We start from the raw sequence: 20,821 nt of genomic DNA, 5'->3' as shown, positions 1-20,821 counted from the left end.
GTAGCTATGTGATACATTCACTTGGGTGAATCCAAGTGAATATTCAAAATGGGGCTCTTGATTGCATCCTCAAACCCAGAGTGCCACTCCTTATCCAGGCTTCTCAGTTTCAGTAAACGCACCAGTGTCCATCGGGCTCTCAACCTAGAAAGCAGGGAGCATACTGAGCGCCCCACCTTCCCTCACCCCAACATGCAGGCCTGTCCTCCACTTCTGAGCCCCCCAGCACATCTCTGCCTCTGCCATCTTCTCTTGCTGGGGTGACTACAGGAGACTCCTAGGTGGTCCCCGCTTTTCTCCTTTCATCCCCTCCAGTACATCTTCCACACAGCAACCAGAACAAGCTCTTCAGTCATTCCCATTTCCAGAACGTTCCATGGCTCCTCACTGTGCACAGAATACAATGCAGCACCTCGCCCTGGCTGGGAGAAACCCCATGACCTCCCCCACCCCCGCCTCTCTGGTCACGGCATTCCTCCTGGGTTACTCTAACTCAGACATTCAGCGCTTCCGAATTCCTGGCCTGGAATATTCTTCTCCCTGTTCTCCTCCTCAGGACCCTGATGAGCCTCCTCACCTTCTGCACCAATTCTAGTCATAGAACCTTATTTCCCTCCTTTCTACCATTCCTCAGGCTGTGATTGATTTGCTCTTTTGTTTACTTATTTATTTGCCATGTCATGAAGGTAAGACTCAAGGTCACGTGCTGTTGCATCCTCAGCATCGGCACGTGGCCTGACACAGAGGGGCTGCTGCAGTAGAGAAAAGCATGTGTGAATGAAGGACCACACAAAGAACCTGGGAGACGGGGCCACAGGAATGTCCGTGACGCTGATCCCTGAGTGATCACCACACAACTGCAGTGTCTGATTCATGGAAAAGCCAGAATCACTCTTCACAGATACAGGCGGACTCAGTAACCACACAGCAGTAAGCACTCGTGTAGTGCCTGCAAGTGGGCTTCCCAGGGGCCTCATAGTAAAGAATCCACCTGCTAATGAAGGAGACGTGGGTTTGGTCCCTGGATCGGGAAGATCCCCTGGAGATCAAAATGTCAACCCACTCCAGTATTCTTGCCTGGGATATTCCATGGACAGAAAAGCCTGGCGGGCTATAGTCCATAGGGTTGCAAAGGAGTCAGACACAGCTTAGCAACTAAACAACAACAGTGCCTGCATATACATGATCTCAGTTAAATCACACAACAACTGTATGAGGCAGTCATTCTTATTATTATTATCACTTTACAGACAATTTTTAACAAAACTCAGAGATTCACCCACAATAGACCATTGCATTTGTAACCCAAGGAAGCAGGTTCCATTTTAGGTCTGGCTGACTCCACATGGAGCCCCCATGCATGGTCCACACCCATTTAATGCTTCTGAGTTTTTCCCCAAATAAACCAAAGTTCCGACTTGCTACTCCTAAGGTTTACACCAGATTGTACATTTAATCTGATTACTAATTCAGATGACTAGACTTTCTTTGTATCCAAATACATGATGAAAGGTGGTTATAGCAAGCTCCCTAACTCATTCTCTAGGACAGGCATCCCACTCTTCCTTTTTAAGGGTGACTTCTTATGAAAGCTCTGCATGATAATTCACTCAAATGACCAATTTCCAACAACTTCCACAGTAAAGAGATTCTTACCTCGGAATTCCAGTCCTCTAAGTTGAAAGGTGACAAGGCCATTGCCAATTTCAATCAGGTGAACGAAAGCATTGAGGTAATCTGAGGCCAAAATAAAGCAATCGCCAGAGCTGTAGTTGCCCCACCGGCCAAGGATGAGGTCTCCACAGAGGGACTCCTGGAGCGCCCTTGTCAAGTGCTCATAAAAGATGGAATTGAGGTTGTTACCATCGCTCCCTGAAGACAGGACAAGAAAGAAGACGCCCAGTGAGTCCTGCTCCAATGTGCTCTCCCTGGGAGATGGGGCGCCGTCATCTGATTAGGGGTGAATCAGACTCCTCAGACACCTCGCCCGTTGTGGTGGGCTCTGTGAGACACTCCTATTTCTTCCCTCTGTGCTCTGTCTGGTCAATGTCGTCTACATAAATGGACTGAATTCCTGTCTAAACGAGACACCTGACAAATTCCTATCTCCAGCAGAGATCTCTTGCCTGGACTCTAGACCTGTCTACTTCCTTGTCTACTTAACATTTCGTGTCTGTTTCCAATGTTTCTGCTCCACCCAATGTGTTCAAGTCAGGCCCTGCCCCCCCAGTCCCACCCCCAACCTGCTCTCAGCTGTCCAGTTGGCCACAACCTAGGCATCTTTCTTTCCACTTCGTCCCACCTAAGGCTCTCAATTTCACATTCTTCAAGTGTTTTTTGCACCTTCCTACTTTTTCCCATTCCCATTACCCTTGCTTTATCCCAAGTTACACGGTTTTTCAGGTGGAGGACCACAATGGTCATGTGACTCACCTATGCGTCTTCACTGGGATACGCTTCCTTATCGATTGCCTACCCCCCAGCCAGGATGAGCCTTTCAGACGAAAGGGGAATGTGTCACCCAGGGCCCTGCAGCCCATTTCTTAAAGTGGTTTGTGAGGGCTCTTAAGATAGAGACACAACTTCATAACATCACCTATAATAGGGTCCCATAAGTCATCCTCCTAGGAATAAGCTAGGACACCAGCCTGATCAAACCCAGGGTGTATAGTCACACCAGGGGCGCTGTGTGCTCTGCTCCCCACTTCAGTCTCCACCCTCACCTCTCACTCATCTCTTCCTCAGTCTTCACGCTTAGCAATACAGAACTGCTCCCAGTTGAGTGACTCACTTGCCCCTTCCCACCCCGGGCCTTTGCAGAGACTAATCTTTCTGCCTGGTTTCCCTTCATTCTTCTCTGTCTTATTACCTCTACTAATCTTTAGACCTCTGTTCCATGGCCACTTCAGGGAAGCCTTCCTTGACCCCTTTGCCATGCCATCTTATAGGACATCAGGACTATGACCCTCTCTGCTTGAAAGCACTTGAAACAGTTGGAATTTGACTTTGTGTGTGTGTGTATATGTATATATATGGTTATTTGATTAACATCTGATTTCTCTGCACCCTGCGGTGGTGAAGGAAGACTGAATTTGTTTATTTTTGTATCTCAGTACTGGCAGATTCTTAATATGCAGTAATGACTGACTAAACATCTGTTGAATAATAGATGACACCATAGATGATACAGCTTTGTTAAGAGAAATTTTGCTTTTGAGAACATAATCCATTAAGTAACTCTAGGGTTTCACTGAGAAATAATTTACAGACAATAAATTGTGTGTGTGTGTGTGTGTATAGTGTTAGTCACTTAATTGTGTCTGATTCTTTGTGACCTCATGGACTGTAGCCCACCAGGCTCCTCTGCCCATGGAATTCTCCAGGCAAGAATACTGGAGTGGGTTGTCATTTCCTTCTCTAGGGGATCTTCCTGACCCAGGGATTGAACACAGGTATCCTGCATTGCAGGCAGATTCTTTACCATCTGAACTATACGGAAGTTTTATATATATACACATATACATATATATTCTATAATTATTGATAATATATACTGTGTAAACAGTGCATATATATGCATTTATACATATATAACTATAGTCTAAAATATAAATAATTATTGCTAGTATACATTTTTATATATTATATACAAGTATATAAACTATTATGTATCAATGCCATTTACTAACTTTGTTATATATGTATATAAAACTCGGATTTATTGAGGCATAATTTACAGAGAGCTAAATTTGCCCTTTTTAATGTCCAGTTCTGTGAATCTTAACAAATGCTTATAGTCACATAAACACCACTTAGAACGCTGCATTTGTGCTCCATCCATACTGAGGTATGCAGCAGTAGTTTGTTCTGTCTCATTTGTATGTGGTTACTACAGTTTGCTTAACCATTCAGTAGCTGAAGGACCTTTGGGTTGTTTTCAGTATTGGTGAACATGAGTAAATCCACTCACGACATTCATGAACAGAAGTCTATAAGAACACGTTTTCATTTATCTTGAGTCAACCCCTAAGAGTGGCACTACCGTTCTCCAAAGTGGCTGAACCATTCTGCACCCCAGTCGCAGGGACTGGGAATTCTAGTTGTTCTGCATCCTTGCCAGGACTGCTGCTTGCTTGTTTGAACTTAGCCATTCAGATGGAGTGGATGAGGACATCAAGGAAAGAAAAAAAGGAAGGATACAGCAAAGGAGATGGAGTGAGGGAACACCCTGCTTCCCAATAAAGGGCCAGTGTGTTTCAGGGGCATGAAACTGGGGGTTCATGATGCGTTTCCTTTCATGTCCTGGCTGGGCCGACTCCTTTTACTCCCTCTGTCAGATCTCTCATGATGAAGACAGAATCTTTTTTTGAGAAGACTGGGTAAACTGGGAATTCCTCCTGGTCTGTGGTCCTGGGAGTGGAAGAAGTACTGGGAGGGGCTAGAAGGAAAGTTTGTCACCAGTGCTTTCCCCTTAGGAGCATCTTTCCTCTGGGGAGTAAACTCTGCCTCCAGAAAGTCAGAGAAGCATAGAGTTGCCCCAAAGAGAAGAGGCCTAAAGCAAAGCTCAAGAACCCCTTCTAGGTCAGCTTCTGGCGTGGAGACAGAGATCCAAGAAGGTTGGAGATAAAGATCCGTGAAGATCTGAATGGAGCCTTCCTGCTCAGTACTCTTGGGAACTGGAGCATCACTGAGGGTGCAGGAAGGGGCAGACTGGCCCCAAATGCACCCACGTAAGGAAGAGCACTGACCCACGGCTAAAAAATCTACAGGATAACACTATCAAACTATGGATATCAGGGCTAGGCATTCACGACAGTTAAAAGCCAAATTGAAATAGGTGCATTTATAACCTATTTATGATTAATGGAAAGAAACAAACTGTTCTATGGACTGAGTCATGTCATGTCCTCTAATAAGGTATCATTATGCTTAATTTTCTATGCAGATTAAGCCTGCCTGACCTGCAGTGATATTCATTTTCTCTGATGAAGCAGCATGCATCCAGAGACACTAATTGGAGATTACTCCGAGTCTCTGGTACTTTTAAAGAAAAAACGTTAACAAGAGAATTAACTTTTGCTTAACTGTTCAAACTGTTCGATGTATGAATAAAACAATTTCAACCATGAAAAGTTGAGATCTTAGAACACACTGACCACACATCTGTATAATTAGATTAAAATGAGACAAAATTATGAACAACTAAAAGCTCAATGTACTTATGAAACTGTCTCTATGCCTAATGTCAATGGCAGGGCAAAATTAGAATCCCATGGCTCCACATTAGAGATATTTACACTCCAACCACACCCCCTTCAAATTGGGCTGATACAAAGTTTAGCAAAAAATAAACCTGCCTCTCCAGATATTTTCACATTTTAAATTATGATTTCAAATTAATCATGTATATGCAATTCAAATATAGCTAATAAGCAGGATACAATTCTTCCTAGACAACATTTTTGGCACAGAGGAGAGAGTGAGGTGGATTAAAAATAGAGATTGGCTTAAATTTGCATACTGATATGAGGGGAAAAAAGGCCAAATGCTTCAAAATGAAATAGACTATAGGAAGAAAAAAGTAACTTCCTGTTACTATGGCAGATAAATCTTTCCATGGATTAATGTTGTACAAAGACTCTGAAGATATCCAGACCCTGGATCCTGGAATGGCTTGCCTTTAAGGACATCATAATGCTAATTTTTTTTTTTTCTTTTTTGCCAGAATACCAATACCAAGGTTTACTGTCTGTATTTGATGTTTAGCATATACTAACTAAAATGTTGTAATCAACAGTTATTCAATATTGAAAAGATATCTAATCAGTTCTAAATCATGGAAGAAATCAGGATACTTGATCAGTTCTATTTGCACAGTTTTATTTTTACCATCAGTACATTTACCAAGACATTCACTGTCTCCACAATGATTAAAAGAAGTGAGTACTTAATTCCTCTTTTTTGGATTGAAGGAATCCATCTACACAACAAAATAAATAGCTTAAAAGAGAGGCAGGGGACTTTTTTGGGCAGGGAGGCTCCAGTGGTTAAGACTACATGCTTCCAACACAGGGGCATGGGTTAAATCCTTGCTTGGGGAACTCAGATCCCACATGCTGCAAGGCCAAAAAAATAAATAAAATAAAACAATAAAAAAAGAGAGAAAGAGAAGGAAGATATCCTCTTACCTGGATCCTTTTCAATTTGGACCACCAGTCTTGTATTGGAATTATCCACACGCCTTGTACTAGAAAGAGCCACAAAAGAGTAAGAAGTTGTGATCAGATCCCTGCAAATGAGAGTTGGCTCACAGAATCAGCTGTGTGGGTGGGAAATCAAGGGGAGATGGAGATCACATATTAGAGTTATTGTTCTACACTGACAAGGCTGAAGGAAGAGAGGGGTCAGAAGGGCGGGAAAAGTACAGAAAATACAGAGGGAAGAGATGTTTAGCACTTAGGTACGGGAGACAGACCTTCATCTTTATCAATTCTGAGCATCCAATCCACAAAATAAAAGCAAGCATTGAAATTGTCAATGGACTACCACTCACTGACAGTACTTGAGAGCAGCACATACATAGCTCTCTTGCTATTCAAATTGATTCCAGAACATTCTTGATAAGTAGTCCAGGTCTCCACCACTTGCTTTCAAGAGTTGGATGCGTTCTTACAGACTTTTCTTAGGTTGAACCATAAGAATGAAAAACAGCTTTCTGCAGCTTAGGAAAAGGTGGATTGTCTGTAACCATGGTAACCAGTTGCCACCAGAACCAGTTTTAAACCTTTTCAGTTATGACAACTCACCTCAAGCTACAGCTTTGGTAAGGCAGCCAGTTCACAGTGGCTGCTTGCTTCTGAAAGTCAGCCAGCAAGGGACAGGCTCAGTGCAGACTTCTGAGGGTGACCAATCAGTAACAGTTTCCCCAAGAGACTGCCCTGCAGATGGTATCACCCCACTTCTGAATCTGAAACTCATCTGCCTTGAACTTCAGATATCCCCCAAACCCTTTGTAAGTGCAACAGTCTGTTCTGCTTGGAGAGACTATGTTGGACCAGCCTTGACTTAGTTCAGACATTGAGTGAGGGTCTTGTCATTCTTTGATGGATGAGATGTGAAACTGACACCAACCACATGAAGCTAATGATATTCACCAGTTTATGGTCTATAAAAATGGAAATTTTGTTAGGGGAACCACTGACTGAAATTGCCCCATCCTGGCCAAACACAATAGTAACTACTTGCGTGAGCTATTTTATAATAGGAGATCCTAGTAAGGAATGCGGAACTAACATCACCAACCAGAAGAACTCAGGTAGGTCAAAATGTCCTACCAACCTCCCAGAGTCCTCCTTGCTAGCATCCATCTTGGCTGAGTGACGTGCATGCCACCAGGAAGGGCCCTGAGTCAGAATGACGGGCCAGAGAAAACCTGGAAACTAACCCCATGACCATAAAACCTGAGATGTGAGCCTCTTGGCAGAGCAGTCCCTCCTGGGTTCTGCTGCTCTCCACCTGGCGTCCCTTCCCAGTGAAGTCTCTTGCTTTGTCAGCTCGTGTGTCTCCTTAGACTATTCATTTCTGAGTGTTAGACAAGAGCCCGCTCTTGGGCCCTGGAAAGCATACCTCTTCCTACAAAAATCTCATAAGGCTAAACCTGTGCCATAAAGAAAGGGCTTTCACTAGAAATAGACCACTGAATGAAGGGTTCCATACAGTTTGAACATGATGAGCATCTTATCTTTACCATACCTAGATATACCATGTTTCAGATATATGAGAACTATCTAGGCAGGATCCTGTTGGAGTTTTGTAGACTAGGTGCTCCAGATGGGCTGTAGAGAAGGACTATTCCGTTACAGCTCGAAAAGGTCACATTGTTCTATTACTGCTTCATTTTCCTTGCAAATACCCTCAGATAGGCTTTGAAAATAAAAGAGCCCGGGTGGCAGAAAATAAAGCGAACAACAAAATTCTTTTCTAATGAAGGCCGTAATCCCACGTCGGCATAGTGAGTCCCTGAATGGAATTTTAATTTCACCTTAAGACCTAGGACAAATGGAATTTTCAGCAGCAGAATAAACAATTTTTAAAACGGGATTGAGCCAAAAGAAAGTCATTTACCAAACTCCTTAGGGAATTAAAACACCTTCTAAAACTATGTTAAATGAAAAGCTATCTGCAAAAGGCTTTGGATGCAGAGGCTAAATTCTGATCAGCAGTAACTAATCCACGCTGCCTGTGTGCCCCCAGGGCCTCTGGCTCGCCACCAGACTCTCTAAGAAGGGCAAGTGTCAGCCTTACTGGGTATTCAAGGTTTTCTCCAGTGCTTTCCTCCTGTAAATTTGGTGCTTACCACTCAGAGGTGCTAATTAGCTCAGTAATTGGATTTCTGCCTTCACTGTCCTACTGCAGGAACATCGGTTCTGTTGCTCAGTCATGTCCGACTCTCTGCGGCCCCATGGACTGTAGCCTGCCAGGCTCCTCTGTCCGTGAGATGTTCTAGGCAAGGACACTGGAGTGGTTTGCCATTTCCCACTCCAGGGGTTCTTTCCGACCCAGGGATCAGACCCGCATCTCTTGTGTCTCCGGCCCTAGCCAGCAGCTTCTTTACCACTAGCGCCACCTGGTGGGGGCTTCCAACTCACTCCCCAATCTCAGAGAGTTCAAAATGCCGGCGTGGTGAGGTGCGTACGCTCTTGGCACCTGCCTGGCAAAGTCAAGGCTAACTGCCTGTCACAGTGTCCCATGGGCCACAAGCCAAGAGTCCAGTTACGTGACAGGTCTTCCCAGAGAAGGTGACTCACTCTGAAGCATCTCTCCCTTACGTTAATACGGAATGCCAACCGCAAAGCTCATTTCCTCCCTTCAAGCTTTGCCTTCCTACCTCCTCATCTAAATCCAGCACTTTGTCTCTCATATGGCTTCAGCGGAGGAGCTGAAGTAATTTAATAGTAACTTAATTATACTGTTTCAAGTTCCAGTTTGACAGCTCACATAGACTATTTATGGGAGAGTGAGTGAAGTTGCTCAGTCGTGTCTGACTCTTTGTGACACCACGGACCATAGCACACCAGGCTCCTCCATCCATGGAATTCTCCAGGCGAGAGTTACTGGAGTGGGTCGCCATTTCCTTCTCCAGGAGATCGTCCTGACCCCGGGATCGAACCCAGGTCTCCCGCACTGGAGACAGACGCTTTACCATCTGAGCCACCATGAGAGCCCATTTACGGGAGAAGTAGTCCCCAGTTTTGATGAGGAAGTGTGACTGGCTGGAGTAAGAACTTTGATGGGCATCTGTTCATATGGAGAAACCAGGATGGATGACTGTAGTTCTCTTCATGGGGCAGGACAGCATTAGAGAGATCTGGACAGTGAGAAGGCAGTCAGACACTAAACAGAAGGGCACTGTCACATTGTAAGTTGAATATATGCACAAGTTTCATTGGGGTTAGTATTTTTTGAAGATTTTTGTGTTTATATTCATACGGGATGTCGGTCTAAGGCTGTCTTTTCTTGTGATGACTTTGTCTGGGTTTGGTATCAGGGTAATACTGGCCCCACAGAGTGATTTAAGAACTATTCCTTCCTCCACTCTTTTTTGGGGAGATTTGAGAACTGATGGTAATTCTTCTTTAATCATTTTAGAGAATTTGAGAGTCAAGCTAACTGATTCTGGGCTTCTGTTAGTTGCGAGTTTTTGATTACCTACTAATTCCCTTTAATTGTTAGGTTTACTCAGATTATCTATTTCTTTTTCAGTCAATTTTGGTAGTGTGTGTATTTCTATGAATTCTTCCAGTTTGGCTAGGTTATCTCATTTGTTGGTACACAGTAGTTTATAGAATTCTCTTTCAATTATGTAATGTTGGTAGAAACGTTCTCAACTTTTAACTGTGATTTTAGTAATTTGAGTCTCTTTTTCTTGGTCATTCTTGGTAAAGGTTTGTCAATTTTGTCAATCTTTTCAACAAATCAATTTTTGGTGTAATTTATTCTTTCTATTGTTTTCTTATCCTCTATTTCATTTCTCATCATTTTAATTTGTATTATTTTGTTCTGTCTGCTTACTTTGGTTTAGTTGGCTCCTTTTTTTTCTAGTTTCTTAACATGGAAGACTAGCTTATTGATTTCAGATTTTTCTTTTTTTTTTTTTTTTTAATTTAGGCATTCATAGCTATGAATTTCTCTCTGAGCAATGCTTTTGCTACATATTGTCAACTACAAATTGGCACTCACCATGGGCACTTGCCTGGCGGGCTACAGTCCATGGGGTCGCAAAGAGTCAAACACGACTGAGCAGCGAAGCACATCTACCTCTACTGGGATTAAATCATGTGCTGCTGCAGCTGCTGACCTTCAACACCCCCTGAGAGGCCTTCCAGGTGGAGAACAGAGATGAGGCACTCTGTGATCTGGGGGAATAAAACTGGCAGGACGGGTCTTCAGATAGTTAGATATATTTAGGAGCTGATTTTATGAGCCCAATTCTTGGTCTCCTCATATCTAGAAAAGCACTGCAATCCTTCATGGGATGGCTGTTTCTCATAGATGGTAATGATAACCCTAGATGCAAGACAGAAAATGAGACACAGATGTACAGAACAGACTTTTGGACTCTATGGGAGAAGGCGAGGGTGGGATGATCTGAGAGAACAGCATCGAAACATGTATATTATCAAGCGTGAAACAGATCGCCAGCCCAGATTGGATGCATGAGACAAGTGCTCGGGGCTGGTGCACTGGGATGACCCAGAGGGATGGGATGGGGAGGGAGGTGGGAGGGGGGATCGGGATGGGGAACACATGTAAATCCCTGGCTGATTCATGTCACTGTATGGCAAAAACCACTACAATACTGTAAAGTAATTATCCTCCAACTAATAAAAATAAATGGAAAAAAAAAAAAGTTCCATGTGAAAAAAAAAAAAGAAGCTTCTGAAAAAACATGTGCTTGTGTGCTTGATTGTATGTACACTTCCTTCACTGAAATCACATATATACTGTCCTCCACTACATTAAAAAAAATTACTTATTTTAATTGGAGGATAATTGCTTTACAATATTGTGTTGGTCTCTGCCACACGTCACCATGAACCAGCCACAGGTATACATATGTCCCTCCCTCTTGAGCTTCCTTCTCGCCTCCCCCCACCGCTCTAGGTTGTCACAGAGCAGTGGTTTGAGCTCCTGGTGTCCTAGAGCAAATTCCCACTATCTATTTTACATATGGTAATGTAAATGTTTCAGTGTTACTCTCTGAGCTCATCCCACCCTCTCCTTCTCCCACCATGTCCAGAAGTCTGTTCTCTATACCTGTGTCTTCACTGCTTTCCCACAAACAGGTTCATCAGTACCATCATTCTAGATTTCACATATATGTGTTAATCTGTGATATTTGGGGCAGTTCTCAGAGGTATTTGCTGTCTCCTGGGCTGCAGTCCTCATTTTGCCCCCAATACAACTTCACTTGCAACTTTCATGTTGCGCTTTTTTAAAGTTGACAATACCATACGTTTTAATATACTGTGCTCTCCTTTTCATTCACCACAAAATATTTTTTAGTTTTCTCTTGTAATTTCTTTCTTGACTCATAGGTTGTTTAAGGTACATCTTTGGGAATTTTCTAGATTTCCTCTTGCTGTTAATTTCTAATTTCACTCCACTGTAGCTGGAGAACATATGTTATATAATTTCAGTCCTTTTAGATTTACTGAGGTTTGTTTTATGGCCTAACACATGGTCTGTTCTGGAGATTTGTTTCATGTGCCCCTGTCAAAAATGTTTTTTGAAAATCTTTTGCTTTGCAAAAGACCCTGCCAAAAGGACAAAAAGACCAGGTACAGACTGTGGGGAAATATCTTCAAACCTCGTATCCAACAAAGTACAAGTGTTTATAAACCACTCTCAAACTTAACAGTGAAAACAAAACAGAGACCCCAAAGCAAACAAAACCCTCACAAAGAATGCAAAAGAAAATGAACAAAGACACGAACAAACACTTCTGTGAAGAGGACAGATTGACAACAAATAAACTCAGAAAAGATGTTCAATATCATAAATCGTAAGAGAACCATAGGTTAAAACCACAATGAGGTATCACTATATACACCCAGCAGAATGACTAAAGTAAAAAATTGTGAAAATATCAACACACTGCCAAGGATATGTATAAACTAGATCTATTGCACATTGCTGGTGGGGATGTAAATGGTATCACTTCTCTGAAAAAACGTATGGCAGTTTCTTTTTTAAAAAATTACCATTTTGTTGTGCAGTCACCAAGTTGTTTCCAACTCTGCGACCCTGTGAACTGCAGCATGCCAGATTACTCGGTCCTTCACTATCTCCTGGAGTTTGCTCAAACTCATGTCCATTAAGTTGGTGATGACATCCAACCATCTCATCCTCTGCCACCCTCTTCTCCTTTTGCCTTCAATCTTTCCCAGCATCAGGGTCTTTTCCAATGAGTCAGTTCTTCACATCAGGTGGCCAAAGTATCGGAGCTTCAGCTGCAGCATCAGTCCTTCCAATGAAAATTCAGGGTTGATTTCCTTTAGGATTGACTGGTTTCATCTCTTTGCAGTCCAAGAGACTCAAGAGTCTTTTCTAGCATCATAATTCAAAAGGATCAATTCTCTGGCACTCAGCCTTCTTTGAGATCCAACTCTCACATCAGTACATGACTATTGGAAAAACCTAGACTTGGCTTTACAGACTTATGTTGGCAAAGTGATGTCTCTGCTTTTTAATACGCTGTCTAATGAGCATATGAACCATATGAGCATAACTACCATATGAGCTAGCAATTATATTCCTGGACAGTTATGCCAGAGAAGTGAAGACTTATGTTCACCCAAAACCCCACAGACCAATGTCCCTAGCAGCTTTATTCATAAAAGCCAAAATCTGGAAGCAACCCAGATGCCCCTCTGCTGTTCAGTCACTAAGTTGTATCCAACTCTTTGCAACTCCATGAATTGCAGCAAGCCAGGCTTCCCTGTCCTTCACTATTGCTCCTTGGAAGAAAAGCTATGACAAACCTAGAGAGCATATTAAAAAGCAGAGACAACATTTTGCCAACAAAGTTCCGTATAGTCAGAGCTATAGTCATGTACAGGAGTCATGTACAGATGTGAGTTGGACCAAAAGAAGCTGTCCCTTAATGAGTGAGCTGCTAAGCAGACTGTCGTTTCCATTCTACGAGATGTGCTGTGCTGTACTTAGTCGCTCAGTCATGTCTGACTCTTTGAGACCCCATGGACTGTAGCCCGCCAGGCTCCTCTGTCCATGGGATTCTCCAGGCAAGAATACTAGAGAGGGTTGCCATGCCATCCTCCAGGGGTTCTTCCTAACCCAGGGATCAAACCCAGGTGTCCTGCATTGCAGAAAAATTCTTTACTTTCTGAACCACCAGGGAAGCCCGTACTATGAGATACCACTTAGCAATTACAGTTATTGACATACCATGATCTGTATGAATCTTCAGTGAACTACAGCTGAGTGAAAACAACCAATCCCATGAAGTTAATTGTAGTAACATTCCATTCATATAAAATTCTTGAAATAACAAAATTAGAGTTAGAGAACAGATCAATGGTTATAGGAGTTAAGAATCGGTGAGCTGCAGAAAGGAAGAGTGTGTTCTGAATATAAAAGGGCAGCACCAGAGATCTCTGTGTGGGTAGAGATGGTCAATATCTCGACTGGACCAACATCAATATCCCAGTGATAGTGATGCAGGATGTTAACACATGTAAATTGAATAAAAGGTATATGGGGAGATCTCTTTTTAATATTTCTTTCAATCCCATGTGAATTTATACTTTAGCTTTAAAAAAAAGTTTAACTTAAAACATCTCCATACACATGTATATGTATAGCTGAGTCCTTTGTTCTTCACCTGAAACTATCACAACATTGTTAATTGGTTATACCCCAATACAAAATGAAAAACTTTTTAAAAAAAAGTGATACATTAAAAGAAAAAAACCCATAGCTAGTAGCAAGCCTGAATTCTGTGACTATAATGCATTCATGCATGATTCTCATCTCTCACCTTAACTTGCTTGCATTGCAAATTAGGATCACTTCTATTGTTTCAGTCAGAAAAATCCAAGACTCTCCAGCATTTCAACTACAGGATATGAAGTCCAACTATTCATTCACTGGGAAGTCATAAATATTTAGGGGATGAAAATGTTTCTGCAAATGCAACTAATCAAAACAGTAATAAAAAATTCTAGTTGCATGTGGTTGGGCCTAAATGGGGAACTGAATAGATGGAGATGCAAAAGATTATAAGGGATTCCTAAGTATTAAATGATCAGGGTGCTGCTGCTTTTGTTTCCCAAGAGTAACATGATTGACTTAAGGTTTTGACTTCTGGGTACAATAACCTCCTGGTAAAAAGAGGCCCAATTTGACAGTGTTTTATTTAGAGTTCTGGATGATATTTCTCCTGGGGATGAAGACACATTTATTTCTTTATTAGTGACCACTCGTATGTACAGAATTTGGATCAAGGTGAGCACACAGAAAAAAGAAATGCCAACCGTTGGCAATGAGATTACAGGATTCTGCAGTGACACGCACAGCCCTGACGGATTACCTCCGGACCCTCCTGTTTTCACAGCCACTCGATTCAAGAAGAGAGAGCAAATCCAGAAGACACGCTCTCCAAACGTGAAGTCTGTTAAGACACAGTGCTGTTTTGTCCTCAAGGGACGTGGCACTTAATAAAATCACACCAGCTCCTTTTCCCACTGAGATGGACTTCATTTTTCCTTTGTTATTTCATTCACTCCTAATATATAACATTTTACCTCACCCATGCTCAATCTTCAAACCTCTTACAAAACCAGGTTCAATGAAAATGGTGCTTCTAATTCTATAATCACCATGAGACACCTTGCCAAATCAGTTACACTGACTAAAATGATAAATAAAGGTGTCATATGCAGGCTTGTGGGGCTTCTCCGGCAGCTCATCAGTAAAGAATTCTCCTGCCATGTAGGAGACTCGGGTTCAATTCTGGTGGGAAAGATCCTCTGGAGTAGGAAATGGCAACCTGCTCCAGCATCCTTGCCTAGAAAACTCCACGGACAGAGGAGACTGGTGGGCTACAGTCCATGGGGTTGCAAAGAGTCGGACGCAACTTACTGACTAAACAACAATAATAACAATGCAAGCTTGACCTCTCATGCTTGCATTTGCAGTGACGGTGTACCTTACGGAAAATAATTTGGCCTGGAAACATTATACAAAAACAATAAGGCAGGAACCTAAGAATAAGACTGAAATTTTAAGTTGGTAAATCTGATTTCTGTTTGTAACTTGGCTTATGATTTATTAAATTACTTGAGAGACGTAAAAGAAAGACTCCCATAATTCTTCTGACCTTCAGTTTTCTAAGTGCATAAAATGGCAACTAAAAAACAGCACTTTTGATATGAAACTAAAATACAGAGCCCTTTTTCTGACTGCCTACTGCAAAACTAAACAAAGAATCACTTAACCTTGTAACAGGTCTATTACCCAAGGGAATCAGGAGTGACAATGGATAAATAGGAAATAGTTTTTATATCACTGCATCAGTACATCTGGGTATAGATTTCTTTTATGCGGAAAAAAAAGAACAGGACTTTTAAAATCCTAATATGTTTTTTTCAAATTTGATTTTAAATACTAAAATTGTATTGAATCCCGGCTCTGAGAGCACAGGCAATATAGACAACAGGAAATGAGATCATTCACCTCCTCCAATTGTCCTCCACCTCCCCGGCTTTTCCCCCAGGGTGTCTTTGACAATAACGAGGAAAATCTCCTTAGAAGGCTTTGTCCCAGATAACTTTAACTAGAAAGTTCCTGTTCTATCACTGTGGATGACTCTTAAAATTAGAGATTTTAAAAAATTTCATTCTCTACTCAAACAACACTTGCTGTATTGTTCAGAAGCTCCAACACGTTGGCCACCTGATGAGAACAGCCGACTCACTGGAAAAGACCCTGATGCTGGGAAAGACTGAAAGCAAAAGGAGACTCAATGGACATGAATCTGAGCAAACTCCAGGAGATAACAGAGGACAGAGGATCCTGGCATGCTATAGTACATGGTATCGCAAAGAATCAGACACTACTTAGCTACTGAACAACAAAAATAATACAGAGTTCTTTAAAATCCACTAAGAACTTTCTCTCCTTTCTTTCTCTCAAACCTCAAAGTATTCCCCTCTCCAAAGCTTTCCCAGTCTCTAGGAAATTAAGGTCCAACCACACAAACACCAAAATATGTAACTTAATTAGACAATACAAAACAGAAAAAGAATATAATACATTAAATTGCCATTATTCTTATCAGGTAACATTTTTACTAATTCTCACATATGGGATTATTTTTCCATTATTGGTCATTTTTCATATAAACCAGCTTGATGGGGAGCATTCATCTACTTAATTGTGTTTACAGAGAGAGAGAGAGAAACGTGGTTACTGAGACATGAAAGAGCATTATAAACCCTACGGAGTGGTGATGATGGCAGAATGCTTTCAAAGTGACAAGAAAAAAAGAGCATGGCTTCCTATGTTCACATAATGCATTAATTTCATTAATCAGCCAATCGCATCATAAACCCCGAAAGAGCAACCATATGTGAAGTCTGGGACAGGTCTTAGCCTTCAATAAAGAGGGACTAAAGTCAGTCTTGGAAGTATGAGCATTGTGAATGATAAATGTTGCCTGCCATGTCAGCAGACAAAAGATGCTGCAGCCATCACGCCATGCGTTACAGCCACCCAACCACGCACCCTGCGGCTTTCCGTGGCCCAGTGGTAGACAATCCGTCTACCAATGCAGGAAACGCAGGTTTGGTCCCTGGGTCAGGAAGATCCCCTGGAGAAGGGAATGGCAACCCACTCCAGTATTCTTGCCTGGAGAATCCCATGGACAGAGGAACCTGATGGGCCACAGTCCATGGAATTGCAAAAGAGTTGGACATGACTTAGCAAGTAAACAACAAAAAACAACAATGGTTCGCCCTGAGGGGACTCAGGATGGGAAAACACGGGCTGCTGGCTCCAGATAGCTGAGGTGTGTCAAAGGAACCATTTCAGTGAGCCCAGACTCTTGCATCTGCCCATACATAGAAAAGTGTTAAATTCCTTGATATGGCTGATTTTTTTTAATTAACAGTAATCATTTGATGCTCTGGGACCACCTGGTCTATGTTGCAAAACTATATACCCTGATTCCTCCTCTTCTGAGCAGCTCCTCAGAGCTTTTGAGAGGCTGTCTCCGGGGCTTGCAGGCTTCAGCAAGTCCTTGGAATAAAACATAATCCTCAACTTTTTGGCTGTGGTTTCTTTTCAGTTGACATTTACAAAATTAAAGAGCCTTCTGCCCATGCCCCCCATGACTGCAATGTTAAAGAGTGAGTTTGAACCTAGAGTTTCAAATGCAAAAGTCCCCCAGGACTCAGAGCGGCCATCCCTCAGCCAACTGCTGGGACAGTGTGGCCAGTAGCATGTCTGCCTGATCACAGAGAAGACTCTGAAAGGGCTTAGGGTTCTTGGCATTGGGGAGTGAACCCTCAACTGTGCAAATACCTCCATCTGCCCAATAAATCTCGTGAGCCAGCAACACTCAAGCCCTGCAGTAAAAAGGTCTGAGAGGCAAAAGCTGGGAACTTCTGCCTTCCTTTGTTTGGAATCAATCAATTCCATCTCCAACACATGCCTAAAAGCTGAAAAAGCTGCCAGGCCTGAGAAGGGCTCTGCCTGCACACTGTGCTAGGCTGACACTCCCTGCAGACTCAGACACACAGCCTTGCTCCTGGGTGACCTTGACTCCTGGGTGCCCTTGATATGTCGGCTCAGCAGCACCAGAACGCTGGGGAGCAGGTGGGCAGGTGGAGGCCTTCCCGCAGGCGCCCAGTCAACTTCACTATTCCGCACCTTCCAGATTCTCTAACTGCTCAGCAGGGTGGAACAGGACTCTGGGTAAAATTATGCACAGCAGCACAATGAATAATAAGCTCAAACCTGTGCTATTTGAGAAATTCAACGCTCTGGAGTTCCTCAAAAGCATCATCCTTATGGAATTCGTTTGCATAATCGCTCATCACCACACCTGAAGTGTCAAACCTTACCCCTAGGTACATGTATGCGAGCTTTCTCATCCGTTGGCAAAACAGCCGGATGGGGCCAAGTTCATCATTTAGTGTCTCAGACATAACAGCATTCAGACACAGAAACTGGGATTCTGATTGAGAAAATCCAAGAGAGAGAAGAGATGTGTAAGTTCTGATAAGACACAGGATGCATCAGACAGAGATCGGAAGAGGCTCAGACTCCTTTCTGCCAGTCTACCCTTCCCTGCAATTCTAGACTAGATTCACAGACTTAAGGGCTAAAGATCTTACCTTTGTGCTGTCATTCCCCTAAATAAAATGGTGAGGGAAAGATCCTTTTGATTAAAGCTATTACTTGCTTTTATTATGAGTGTTCAGATTTCAGGTGATAGGAAACCCAACTGGAAATGGCTTAAGAAAAATCTGAAACGCGTTGACTCACATAGCTGAAAGGTCAATGGAGCCCAGCTGGACTCAGGGGCTAGAGTGGATGGTGTCATCAGGAATCATTCTTCTGATTGATTCCTCAGCCCGGCCTGTTTGCTGTGTTTTCAGGTCAGTTCACACCTCATGGGGACAAAAAGGCTGTCAGAAGCATTAAGCTTTCATTCTACACCACCAAGTCCAGTGGGAAATAGGATTCTCCTCTCCTGCCGGCTTGGCACACCCCAAAGTCCCAGAGCTCACTCAGACCAGGCAGAAACAATCCATCTCCAGGACTCTGAGTTTCACACCTTGTTTTTCTATTGTCTTTTTGGCCACAGTCTCACTTGTTCATCTGTTTCTTGCTTACCTGTGGCCTGAAGTCCAGGACACTATTTATGCAGAACTACGTTCTACAAATTGGAATGAAACATGAGTCAGGACACATGTCCACAGACTCAGCTCATGTATCCCCAGGAACCTGGCTGAGATTTACTGATACTAAACTCTGAGCTCCTCTGGCTCTTCAGTCCATCTTGACACCTCCAGTTTATTATACGTAACTGAGAATGTTTATTGCTGGCTTATCTTCACTTCTACCACTTTTGGAAAGTTCGAGACTTAGTCCAGTTTCCCACTCTGCCTGTCCTTGTAAGTCCCAGGATGCACTTCCTCCCCAGACATGGCTTAAACCATGCTCATCCCAAAACACACCTCATTTATCAACAGGCACCCATATGAAACCTCAAAGTGACTCTCAAGCATTTTTAAATGGCTCAAAACACCAAGACGTCTATATGCATCAAACTTTGAATCCCTTCTAGGGAGAGGATTCCCAAAGACCTATCATTAGCTCCCAATAAAAGTGAGGGTGTGTTCTTATTCCTTTCACAAGCCTATCAAGTTACTGGAGGCTCCAGAAAGCTAAGGGCACTGAAGGCTGCAGACAGGAATTTCTCAAATTGCCCGTTTAAAAAGAAAATTGCATCTGAATTAGTTTGACTCCCTTTCTGGGAAATTAGAAGACACTTGATCCTTGGACCTCTGGAGAAGGAAATAGCAACAGCAACCCACTTCAGTATTCTTGCCTGGGAAATGGACAGAGGAGCTTGACAGGCTACAGTCTATGGGGTCACAAGAGTTGGACATGCTCCGTGGAAGGAAAGGTATGACAAACATAAGACAGCATATTAAAAAGCAGACACATCACTTTGCCAACAAAGGCCCATATAGTCAAAGCTATGGTTTTGCCAGTGGCCGTGTATGGATGTGAGAGTTGGACCATAAAGAAGGCTCACACTGAAGAATTGATGCTTTTGAACTGTGGTGTTGGAGAAGACTCTTGAGAGTCCCTTGGACTGCAAGGAGATCAAACCAGTCAATCCTAAAGGAAATCAATCCTGAATATTCATTAAAAGGACTGATGTTAAAGCTGCAGCTTCAATACTTTGGCCACTTGATGCGAAGAGCCAATTCACTGGAAAAGACCTTGATGCTGGGAAACAGTGAAAGATTGAGGACAGGAGGAGAAGAGGGTGACAGAGGATGAGATGGTTGGATGGCATCACTGACTTAACAGACATGAGTTTGAGTAAACTCTGGGAGATAATGAAGGGATAGGGAAGCCTGGTGTGCTGCAGTCCATGGGGTCACAAACAGTCAGACGACTGAGCGACTGAACAACCATCCTTTCTGGGCTTGATCTTTTATTCAGGACCTCAGGTGAACTATTGAGGGACCTTCAGGCTTCAATCCTGCTCTGAAGTCACATCTACCCACTTGGCAGGGTCTAGAACCAGTGCGCCCTAGTGCCTCACATCACTGGTGGCTCTGGGTCTCCCCGTGGGAGAGGCTCCCATTGCTGGTCTGGCAGTCCTGGAGGCAGCAGGCTATACCCAAGGGGGTGCCCCTTCACCTTCCTGCGTGGGATCCAGGGCTCCTGAGAATCAGGCAGAACTGCAGTTCCTGATCAGGGCCTCCGGAAGGATCACTGAGGCGCCCAGCTCAGGGAGGCAAGAGCATCACAAGGTCCCCGTGGAAACAGGGAATGATGAACCCCTCAGCGATGGTCCAGATCTGGCCAGGTGGCCACTCACCACCTCTCATGCAGCCTGAGGACGGGGCTCCAAGCCCCTGCGCTGCGAGGCTCCAGTGGTCCAGTCATCAGTGAGACCACTCAGAGGATGATCTGAAGAGTGGCCTTGGGCAAGACGGGCTTTTCCCGTGGCTCAGTGGTAAAGAACCCGCTTGCAGCGTAGGAGCTGCGGGAG

The 20,821-nt window shown here is 43.2% G+C and overlaps 1 protein-coding gene across 1 annotated transcript in view; it reads right to left on the bottom strand.

The window, feature by feature from the left end:
* The window catches only part of PCNX2 (pecanex 2), a 300,345-nt gene that overhangs the window by 66,193 nt on the left and 213,331 nt on the right, over positions 1 to 20,821 (bottom strand). Inside the window, exons 24-25 of the mRNA XM_061162994.1 lie at positions 6,189 to 6,247; positions 1,657 to 1,872 (exon numbers count right to left, since the gene is read on the bottom strand). Coding sequence (XP_061018977.1) covers positions 1,657 to 1,872; positions 6,189 to 6,247 — 275 coding nt within the window. The remainder of the gene's footprint in view (positions 1 to 1,656; positions 1,873 to 6,188; positions 6,248 to 20,821) is intronic.

Source organism: Dama dama, chromosome 15 (genome assembly GCF_033118175.1).
Source record: "Dama dama isolate Ldn47 chromosome 15, ASM3311817v1, whole genome shotgun sequence".
Taxonomy (NCBI): Eukaryota; Metazoa; Chordata; class Mammalia; order Artiodactyla; family Cervidae; genus Dama; species Dama dama.
This window is presented reverse-complemented; position numbering and strand designations above follow the sequence as displayed.